We start from the raw sequence: 11,943 nt of genomic DNA on the forward strand, positions 1-11,943 counted from the left end.
CAATGAATAATTACTACAGTACTTGGTTGAATTGCAAGTATATGTATATAAACATACACGTACATAGATATACACATGTATAACATACAAGTAAAATAAGTATATGTGTATTTTAAGTGTATATTTTATTTATGAAAAATTTCTTGGGTTAATATGATATGTAACTTCAGCTTGCCTTTAACTATGTTAAATTTCTTTTATCCCTAAAGTAATTATTATAGATTAACTAGAATTGGTTCTTTCCAGCTTTATAAGCAATCCATAAATGTTGAAATTTTTTTTATTCTGTATTCCCTTTCCCAACCTGTAAGATGAATTCAGGGTTGGATTTTGTTGCCTAGTCTTAATCTTTTGAAGATATTTTAATAATTAAATATGTCAAACTTTTTATTATGAAATATTCTCTAAGATCTATCTAACTGTATTTTAGGATATTGGTGCTGGAAAGGGCAAATACTATGCTGTCAATTTTCCAATGAGAGATGGAATAGATGATGAATCATATGGGCAGATATTTAAGCCTGTAAGTATTACTATTTTCAAAACTGAAAAGAAATTTTGAACTGTTTTTTAGAGATACTGACATTTGTTACCTTGTACATAGATTATCTCAAAAGTGATGGAGATGTATCAACCTAGTGCTGTGGTGTTACAGTGTGGTGCAGACTCACTGTCTGGCGATAGACTTGGTTGCTTCAATCTGACAGTCAAAGGTAAGCAATTTAAAGAGTGATTGATATTCCCAGAAATTTTTTTCTTCCCAAGAATTTCCCATAAAATTGTCATTGTAATTTTTTAACTGCTACTTTAGCACAGAACCCTGTGTTTTGTGATTTTTTTTGTCATATATATGTATGTATTTGGAGTAGATTTTTATGACTATAATTAATCTTGTTTCAGTAAATTAGGTCTTTTTTATTTTGTCAAACTTATGTATTACATTCATATATGAATAGTTTTATAAGCTTGTTGCAATCCCAACCAAGGCAGCTTTTATTTGTTTGTTTATTCCAGTTTTATTGAGATGTAATTGGCATACAGCACTGTATGAGCTTAAGGTATACAACATAATAATTTGACTACATACATCATGAAATGATCACCACAGTAGGTTTGGTGAGCATTCATCATCTCTGATAGATACATTAAAGAAACAGATGTTTAAAAAATGTGTTTTTATTTGTGGTGAGAACTCTGAGGATTTACTCTGTTAACAACTTTCATTTATAACATACAGCACTGTTAGTTATCTTTATCATGTTGTACATTTCATCTCTAATACTTACTTATCTTGTAACTGGAAGTTTATACCTTTTAACTATACCTTCATCTAATCTTCCCTCTCTTGCCTCTGGTAACCATAAATCTGACCTTTTTTCCTGTGAGTTTGTTTGGTGTTTGTTTTTGGAGTATAGTTAACTTATAACATTGTTAGTTCCTGGTCCACAACACAGTGATTTGATATGGTATACATTTCAAAATGATCACCATGATAAGTCTAGTTGTCATCTGTCACCACACAAAGATATTACTATTGACTGTATTCTCCACGCCGTACATTTCATAACTGTGACTCGTGTATTTTGTAACTTAGTGTTTGTACCTCTTAATCTCCCTCATCTGTTTCTTTCCTCCCCTTTGGCAACCACCTGTTTGTATCTATGACTTTCTGTTTAGTTATATTTGTTCATTTGTTTTGGTTTTTTATATTCCCCATATTACACTTAGCATTAATTAACATTTTGGTTAATTTTTTTTTGGTGCTTACTTTTCTTTAAATAACATGCAGTCTGTTATTTTTAACTTTTAATTTAAACCTTGTATATTCACTTTCTATTGTGAAAGAAGAAGGATTTAGCTTACACCACTTTGTCCCCAACACACGCACACACCCTTCCCATATCTCCATTTTTACCATTTAAGTCTGGTATTTATACCAGAATTTTGGTTGTGGTATTCAGTGTTTATAGCATCGTCAACAGCATTAAAGCATGTTTCAGCTTTTCCAGTTTTCTTTTGTATAACTTGTTTCTCCTGTACAGTTTTTTCATTTCCTTACTTTTCTCCGTACTCAGTAATAAGCTACTAGTGTGTATAAATAGGTTCATATGTTCAAATGCATCAGGTATTCCATCAGTTTTACCTTCTTGAAGAATAGCCTTCTGAGTTGTTCCTGTTCAATGAATTTCCTCTTTAGACTTGGTAGAATGTAGGGCTGTTCTTGGCTTTTAAGTGTTGAAATCAACATATAATAGAGGTCCGGGCCAAAGTAAAAGATCACCATTATGGAATGAGCTTCTAGGGCATAACAGTAAATTTGAAATTTTATTTAGCAAGTTCTTAAAATTTATTATGTGTGGATCAGTAGTGACTTATCATGGATATTGTCCATGATTTTGGAGTTGTTTTCCTTGTGAACTTTTAGGTAACAGGTTGACGTTCTGCTTTGAGTTCTCTCATAAGATGTGAAGAGTTCTTAAACAGAACTTTTTCCAGAACAATTGCCTAAATGAAATTTAATAATTAAATACAGATATTAAAGGCTATTTAATTTAATGTTGTGATAACTCCTGTATGAGGCAGCATTAGAATTATGGTATAATCAATTATTCTGCCTTTATTAAGTTGAACAATTTGAAATTATTTGCCCATTTTCTTGCTAGGTCAAAAGTGGCCAAACAGCAGCAGTTTAATATTGTTGACTTAATGTGCTGATAACCGTCTGTTTCCTCACAATGGATATGTCATTTAAAGATCTATGTAATATACTCTTAAAATGTGTATTAACTTGCCAGTTTTCTTGTCTTAACTCTTTGAAAGTTCTTAATGCCTTTGTACTTAAAAGTAGTAGCTTTCATAATCATGAACTGTTGCAGTTTACTCTTGCTATAAACCTACATTATATTTCAACTGACTGATAGAATTTCAGCCATATAAAGTGTGTAAGGAGTTTGCAATCCCAAGTCTTAAACTTGATTCTAAGCTTTCTCTACTGCCAGCTTCAATTCATATTTCTCAGGTCTGCTAAAGTCAGTTTACCTCTTGTCCATCTCCATTCTATCTTTATTTATGTTGTTACTGTTATATGTTCTCCCAGTCTTCATTTTTATTGGTTTTAGCCTTTAAAAAGTTCCTTTATAATCATTTTTATGAGGTTTTGAGGTAAAAGGAAAGTAAATGTCTTTGCTTAGTTAGCTATCTTTAGTTGGAAGTCTTTAAGTTAACTTTTTGTTTATTTCATCTTTAAAAATACTCCAGTGGTTTTTATGTATTATAAGAAGCCTGCATTTTTCTAATTGCAGTAATAAAAAAATTGGGTTGTAAATCCTGTAGTGCAACTAATGAAGAATACTTAATGAAAATATTCACAGTATAATTACATGAAGAAAATGTATCATTAAGCTGTTAAAAATTAACTCAAAAGAATTGGAAGGGAATACACAAAAACTATCTTTGGACAGTAGAGTTTTAGGTAGTTTTTTCTTTGTGCTTTTTTGATTTTTCCAAATATTATTCAACACACGTAGATTTCTTCTATAATTGAAGGATTTTTTTCTTGCTTTAAACATTGACTTATATTCCTGAATGGTGATAATCTAAGAAATTACTGGTAACTTATAATTAATTATTGAACTATGACATCCAAGGGAAATTTTTTTTTATGTTAGGTTCACTTTATATTGACATTTCTACACAAAGAAATTTGTTAAAGTTGTTTTTAATAGTAATAGTTACTAATTTTATACTTTAGATAAGTTCAGAAAATTATCCATAATGCCACTACCTAAATATAACCTACAGTTAAACTTGTATAGCATTACATAATTTTTCTGTTCATGTCTATGGAGGAAAGTGGTAACAAAATCAATTTAGATTAGATTGTGCTTAATGACTTATGTTTTCCCCCAGGTAACCTCATGTGAACCTAATATCTTCACATCACATTAATAAAAATGTGTTATATTTCTATTTTAATCTTACTATGGTTATATATTTGACTTTTCTATCAGAGACAGTTGGCTAGTATAGCCAGTTATGTCTTAACTGTGTTCCATACATCATTGTGTGAAAGGTGTGTGTTTAATAAAAAGTTGGTTTTTTAAATATTTAGAAAAGCCATTTTGGTTGAATAAAGTTTTGTTTCTATTTGTTATTTTTTTAAATTTATTTTTCAAACTGTTGAAATGTGTAAATTTGTTGTTACCCAAATCTTGTTTTGCCTTAGGTCATGCTAAATGTGTAGAAGTTGTAAAAACTTTCAATTTACCATTACTGATGCTTGGGGGAGGCGGATACACAATCCGTAATGTTGCTCGATGTTGGACATATGAGACTGCAGTTGCCCTTGATTGTGAGATTCCCAATGGTATGTGTTCTTACTTTGATGTCTTTTTTGGATGAACTGTCAATATATAGAAATAGATGGTTGGATGATTAGAGTGGATTCCAAAACCATGTAAATAGGAGAGAACTCAGTGAATTCACTTTGCATTCAGTTTTAAACATTTTCTCTGGAAGTATTTCATGACTTGAATCTGGATTTTAGGCTTGGATTTGTGTGAAAACTGAGCTTTTAATATGTAACTTTATTTGTTTTTAATAGAATTGCCATATAATGATTACTTTGAGTATTTTGGACCAGACTTCAAACTGCATATTAGTCCTTCAAATATGACAAACCAGAACACTCCAGAATATATGGAAAAGATAAAGTAAGACATCATTAAATTGATTTGATAAACATTTCATCTTAATATAACTTTAGGAGCCTTTAGACAGCCAAGTTCAGTAGGTCATTTTAGCTTTATACATTAAGGTGTTTCCTTTGTCATTGTCAAAAGCATTTGAAACCTTAAGATTATTGATTTCTTTAATTCTGTAAGATAATGGAAAATGTATGGGATTTCAAATATTTCCATTTTCTGTTAGTTAAAATGGATCGATTGATTGATGTTTAATGGAGATGGCCTGGATTGAATGCAAGACCTTGTGCATGCTAAGCACGCACTCTGCCACTGAGCTATTTCCCTCCCCGCAAAGTAGTTTTAAATTGAAAGGGGCACTATAAATTTTATGCTTTCTTGTTTTACATGAAAGTAAAATTTATTTTCATTGAAACAGTTTGATAAACTTTATCTCCAAGAACAAAGTGTTTAGAGAGACATTGTAGAGCACAGGCCTGGTTTTGTGTTCTCTGTTTACTATGCACCAGCTCCATGACGTTTGGCAGGTTAATTTGCCTGTGTCTTAAATCTTCTTATCCATGGAATGGGGGATGGAATAGTATCTAAATTTTGAAGATTAAATGGGTTAATAACATGTAAAGTATCAGTGCTCGGTACATTTTTTTTTTTTTTAATTCATAGGTTAAGCTAGATAATGGTGCAATTTTTTGCTTAATGTTTCCTTTAACTTTTGAGGGGGAAGGTAATTAGGTTTGTTTGTTTGTTTGTCTGTTTGTTTTTTAATGGAAGTACTGGGGATTGAACCCAGGACCTTGTACATGCTAAGCACACAGTCTACCACTGGGCTATACCGTCCCCCACTCCTTTTACATTTAAAAGGAACTTCAAAATAATTTTTTCTAATAACTGTGCATGTTGTAATTTAGACAGCGTTTATTTGAAAATTTACGCATGTTACCTCATGCACCTGGCGTCCAAATGCAAGCTATTCCAGAGGATGCAGTTCATGAAGACAGTGGTGATGAAGATGGAGAAGATCCAGACAAGAGAATTTCTAGTAAGATAGTGCCTTGATGTGTATTCCGTTACATTTTTCTGGTTTGTTAAAAGAACACTACAGGTTGAAGGTTTTGGTGGCCCAGGAATTTCATTACGGGTCATGTTTCATGAGCACGTGGTTATTACCGCCTTTTTTCCCATTTTTGATCTTACTTAGATTTAATTTTCTATGTCTTAAAGCCTTATTTGAGTATCAGTGATTTTAGTTTTTATGAGTTGATCAAGAGTTTCCACAAACTAACCAGTTATATAGAGTGAGTTGAATAACATATTAAGAATTTGTTTGATTCTGCAGTCTCTTAATTCCACTTCATATGCTTTGTAGATTTATAGCATAAGGGTATGCTATCATGGTATAGTAACATACTTGGTATTAATGGTATTTTTTATTTTCTCTACTTCCCCTCTCAGCTCTGAAATAAAAAGTTAATTTGTATATGTATACTTCCTGTTAGGAAAACACAATTTTTTTCCTCCAAATTGTTTTTTTTTAAATAAGATCCCCAAATGTTTCTTTAAATTATTTCTTCCAGGATTAAAAGCTAAATTTTCAGTGTTTAGCAAACCATGCATTCAGTTTCTAACCCTAAAATCATTTAGCTTCTGCAATCCTATACTTTTAGTGTGGTAACTGGCTAGTTCATTTGTACATGAGTGCACTATATCAGTTATAAAACCTGTGACTGCTTTTTTCAAAAGTTTAAAAAATCTTTACTGTATCAGTTCGAGCGTCAGACAAACGGATAGCTTGTGATGAAGAATTCTCAGATTCTGAGGATGAAGGAGAAGGAGGTCGTAGAAATGTGGCTGATCATAAGAAAGGAGCAAAGAAGGCTAGAATCGAAGAAGACAAGAAGGAAACGGAGGACAAAAAAGCAGGTCGGGTTTATTTTTTGATAAATATGTTTTAATTGTAAGATTTTAAAAGTGAGCTTCAGTGCAATATTTTTTTTTTTTTTTTTTTGAGATCCTGAACTCAGTTACACAAGTCAATACTTGCGCAGGGTGGGTGTGCTAAATAGGTGACTTTTTTCCCCCATGTAAGTGATGCTTAAATATCTTTTATTTAGAGCCCTCTAAATGTTACTAGTCACATTTACTTTTTAAATATTGGCAGCCTTACTGTTATCTTTTGGTGACATAGGCTTAAAATAGTGAACGTTGCTCTGTGATATAGATGGGATAAGAAAGAGGACAAAGTGGGTCTAGATCCGTTTGTGGCCTGTGAGCAGAGGTGGAAGTCTAAGGTGATGTTTAACTACTGTAGGTTTATTTGATGGGAATAAAACACAAAAGAAGACTCACATTATCCAGCTTTAGAACAGTTTCACCATTTTGAAAAGACTCAGAGAATAGACTGTTCAGAAATTGTTTAAAGGAAACATGAAAACTGTGGAAAGATAGGAAGTGATTTGGGAGCTGGGTTAGGAAGGCGCTATTACTTCTGATGTCTTTAAAAATGGTATGTCAGTTTGTTGAGAAAATAGATGCCTGAAGGGTATTGAGTTTGCTATTCTTTTATCTGAGTTCCAGAGCACTTAGACATACTTCTGTCTCTTTGTTTATTTAACATATCATATTATAACACCTCATTAAAGGATTTTTATATATCTCCCTTCTAGATAGAGCTGCTCATGGCTAGAGAATGCAATGTCTTAAATATCTGTATTCTCAGCACTTGGTACATTTCCTGATGGATACTTGATACCTGTATGCAAGTGATGGTAATGGTCATGGGTTTTAGTTGACCTGTTAATTTTGATCTTATAGCAAGTGGAAAACGATTCAGAGGTGCTGCTCCAGCATCCTGTTCCTATCACATTGAAGTTATGTGAGCAAGCTGGGTCTCATGTTCCTTTTTACTAGAGAGTTAGGAATCCGTAGCATATCTGACACATCTAGTTTTGTTCTTGTTCATGGATTGACTCCTCTGTTAGGCTACTGTTCTCTGTCTACCATTTTATAATTTTAACTTCCTAATGTATTACAATGATGGCTCCAGTCTGCTCTTGTGTATTGATTGACATCCAGAAATCCCAGCTATGATTGAGGTAAGAAGGACTTAGTTTTAGCTGCAAGATTTTTCTAGTATTTTTCTTTTCTCTTGCTGTCAGTATATCTTCTTGTCTGTTTTTTTGTTTGTTTGTTTGTTTTCCTTTTTGGTGTTTCTTCTTATTTTTAAATGTTTACCTTTTCTGTGCTTTTTCTTCCAAATGGGGAAGTGGGTGCACTAGGGTGCTTATCTTTCTTTGCTATTTTTCTAAAAACGAGAGTACCTTTTGATCTGGCTTAATGGCCTAGTGATAGATTAATCTCACAGTATTTAGCTCCTAAATACTTTTGTTGCTGATAATAATTGATACTTAATTTTTTTTTAATTTGGTAATGAAATTCTTCTTATAGGTCTTGCATTTGTTAGAATCTTGCAGCCTGCAGATAAAAGAAGTATTACCACAGAAAACATTTTTTAAAATCTATAATTCGGAACCTGAAGTTAGGTGCATTTCTTTTCTCTTCCTTTCTCCCTTTCTCTCTTCCTTTTTCCCGTTTGGCACTTTGAGTTATTTAAGTTTGCATATCCAAAATTAAGCCAGAGCTGAAACAAATGTCATAATAGCCATATTGCCATGTATTTGTATTATAATCATTGCTTCACGACTTTGGTTCATTTGCTCTTTAAAGAAAAAGTTCATTCAGCACATTTGGGCTAATTTGTTTTAGTGATCTTGAGTGTAAAGTATTACTCCTACTATTTCATTAATTTTTATTGAAATGGTAGTTTTCAGTAGTTACATAGTCAGGGTTAAAAACTAATGGTACATAAGCAATAAAATATAGCCTCTGCTGTGTCTCTGGGCTCATCTAATTTCTTCCCCCTTAGAACACTCCAGCCACCGTGGTCTTTCAGTTCTTCTTTCCAGCCTCATTCCTTTTTTTAGAATTTTCTGTTTGTTCAAGGTACTTCTCCCCTTTTCCCAATCAAAAGCTATTCATTCTTCAAAATGTCTCTCACATGTCACTTCTTCGTAGTAGCCTTTCCTGATCTCCCACAGTGCCATGCTCATATCTGTGGGCTAAACTTCACAGCACATATCCTGGCAATTATACTGTGATTCCGTAGAAGAAAACTTCCAAAAGGCTGAACTATGTTGTTACACTGACACCTCGAACCTCTGTCATTTAGCAAAGCATCTAACACAGAGCTTATTTAGTTACTGAATTCATGAATAGTAAGATTGTATGTGACAGTATTTATATTTTAAGTAAGATATATTTTAAAATAAAATGTATACATTTTATATTTCAAGATGGGTGTTGATCTCGTCCCAATTTTTGTTTTTAGATGTTAAGGAAGAAGATAAATCCAAGGACAATAGTGGTGAAAAAACAGATACCAAAGGGTAAATTATATTATATTCCTTATCTAGTAATATTTATATACTATAAAAATAACCAACACATTTACTGGGGTTGGGGGTGTACACGTATTTTGGGAAGTACTGGACTGAACTTGAGAACATCAGTAAGTTGTGAGATGCTCTGAATTTTAGTCTGTAATGGTGCATAAGACAACATATGTCATCTTCACCGTTAGTTTATGTCATCTATTTGCTCATTTTTCATTTATGTAGCTTGTCTTAGAAAAATTACAAAGACTAGTAGTAATCAGTATTGTAACTGAGTATAGATCAATTTGTATTCTTGCACATAATTTACCCAAGACTTTTTTTTTTGCTGTTAACTTTTATGTAGACACTGTTATCTTTCATGGAGCTCTTATTTCTGTATACATGATTTTTTTAGTGTTGTGAGGTGGGTAAATTTAAAAAGTACTGGGTTAGCTTTTTATAATTTTTTTATAATTTAAAAAAAAAACCATAATTGAGGTTTTTAGTGTCAGAAAGCATGTAAATTCTTGGCCACAAGGAATTTTGTGCTGCCCTTTATAGAATGACTTAGAATCAGTTGTAAAACCACTAGAAAAGATCGAGGCAGTCAGTTCTCTGAAAACACTCAAGGCATTATCAGCTTACATGTTTCTTTGCATGAGCCCATAGGACTGATCGAGTCATGCATTTAAATTGAGATTGTGCCATTTATAATGTTTCACATTGCCTCTTTTAACAGAGCCAAATCAGAACAGCTCAGCAACCCTTGAATTTGAGAGTCATCAATTTCAGAAACCATAAAAAAGTGAGAAAATATTGGGAAGAAAAACGTTTTCTTTTTGAAGACTTCTGGCTTCATTTTATACTACTTTGGCATGGACTGTATTTATTTTCAAAATGGCTTTTTTTGTTTTTGTTTTTCTTGGCAAGTTTTACTGTGAGTTTTCTAATTATGAAGCAAAATTTCTTTTCTCCACCATGCTTTATGTGATAGTATTTAAAATTGATGTGAGTTATTATGTCAAAAAACTGATCTATTAAATAAGTAATTGGCCTTTCTGAGCTGATTTTTTCCATCTTTTGTAATTATCTTTATTAAAAAATTGTACTTGGATTGTCTTTTGTCTGTTTATTACAACAGAATCTTTTTTCATAGGCTAATGATATGACCATTTCTGTAAAATTAGAATGCACTGGAGGTAAAAGGTACTGACTACAACTTGGAAGACATGCATAAACTGTTTCTTCAGGAAAGAGTATTTACAGTAATTACTATTTCTTAATGCAGTAAGAGTTCTACCATCTTGTCTTCTATAGGTTAACCAATCAATATTGGTGAAGATTGACTTCTCATTATAATAATTTATCTCTGAAATTAATAATATAAGCTATGCAGTTGAGATATAGGAATTATCTTTGAGCTGAACCAAAGATTCTCAAAAGCTGAAAATGGAATTCTGAATTGAAAGAAGAAATCCATAATCAGAGAAGGACACTATAGCTTCCATACTGAGCTCTGTGTGACTCTTGCCAGCCCCTACTACATACCAAGTAGACAAGGAACTGTATGGTTTTGTTTAACCAGAATGTTCCTGTACTTACAGTAAGTCTAAAATAAACCTGTTTAGACAAAACCTGGTTCTTGTACTGCAATTATACGGTATCTAGTTTCCACTATTACACCCAGGTTTCCAAAGCAAGGAAATACACTTAAAATTATTTATCTTTCTATTTATTGAATGTCTACCCATTTTAAGGCTTGGAGTATGCAACTAAACATAATGGGAAAGTTCCTGCTCCCACAGCTTACATTCTAGCAGTAGAAAGCAAACAAATGGTGTGATTTCTACTGCTAAGATGTGCAAAGGATAAAACATTTTAGAAACTTGCCAAAATCAGTGAAATCTCTTTTGTGCCAAGCCCAAATTGATTATTCTGAGATAGAAGTTAGAGAATGCTAGATGACACATCAGAAATGTTTCTCTAAAAGTTCCTGTGTTAAATCCTGCAGACCTTCTCAGAAATACCTGGACTTGTGTAATGAACAGCCATTCTCCCACCTGTTTGACAGATGTTTCACTTTTGTGGTATTTCCTTCGTGTTTTTCCTTTTTTCCCTTTAAATAAATTACACAGAAGAATTTGAAGCCCTCTTTATCCATTTTGCTGTTTAATTCCCTCCCACTCTTGAGAAGAAACCATATCTTATCCGTGTTTTTACTCTTGCTATTTATCTGTTGGCATATAAACCCTTACAGCACTAGGAATTATGCAACTCCTTCATTAGTGGAATAGTTTGTGAAACACATAGATGCCATTGCATATGTACACTACTGTTGTTTTTTTACATTTTGTTTTCCTACCCCTGTTGTACAAGTACAGCTCATCTTAACTGCTCTGTATTAATTTTCCATTATAAGGATATACCAAAAATTTGTTTCAATACTGTAATGAACCTCCTTGGTCACATTTAGATTTTGTTTGTTTTCCTATTTACAGATAGAAGCATTTATATAAAACTGAAGCCTCAAGAGAATGATATGAAACAAGCAAGTTCAGCCAGGTGACTTGGTACAACATTACTACATAGAAACCATCAACTGTTATATCTAAATAGCAACCAGAAGGTCTATTGGAAGAAGGAAGACCCCATTTATAATAGCAATAACAAAATTTTCTAGAAATAAAAGTACAAAGAAACTGGTTCTGGTGTACAGTGAAAAATATATAGGATGTCAAGATAAATACCCTAATACATTTGGAGATAATACTGGATGAAAATATTTCAGATTGATGAGGGAAGAGAGTATT

The 11,943-nt window shown here is 32.5% G+C and overlaps 1 protein-coding gene across 2 annotated transcripts in view; it reads left to right on the forward strand.

Moving 5' to 3' along the window:
• Nucleotides 1–10,247, forward strand: part of HDAC2 (histone deacetylase 2) — a 28,911-nt gene extending 18,664 nt beyond the window's left edge. For both annotated transcript variants that reach the window (XM_031456191.2, XM_064486757.1), the window contains exons 7-14: nt 431–523; nt 605–713; nt 4,226–4,366; nt 4,604–4,712; nt 5,612–5,742; nt 6,468–6,623; nt 9,088–9,145; nt 9,873–10,247. In XM_031456191.2, the coding sequence (XP_031312051.1) occupies nt 431–523; nt 605–713; nt 4,226–4,366; nt 4,604–4,712; nt 5,612–5,742; nt 6,468–6,623; nt 9,088–9,145; nt 9,873–9,903 (828 nt within the window). In that variant the 3' untranslated portion in view covers nt 9,904–10,247. The remainder of the gene's footprint in view (nt 1–430; nt 524–604; nt 714–4,225; nt 4,367–4,603; nt 4,713–5,611; nt 5,743–6,467; nt 6,624–9,087; nt 9,146–9,872) is intronic.
• The last annotated feature ends 1,696 nt before the right edge of the window (nt 10,248–11,943 follow it).

This window comes from Camelus dromedarius, chromosome 6 (genome assembly GCF_036321535.1).
Source record: "Camelus dromedarius isolate mCamDro1 chromosome 6, mCamDro1.pat, whole genome shotgun sequence".
NCBI lineage: Eukaryota > Metazoa > Chordata > Mammalia > Artiodactyla > Camelidae > Camelus > Camelus dromedarius.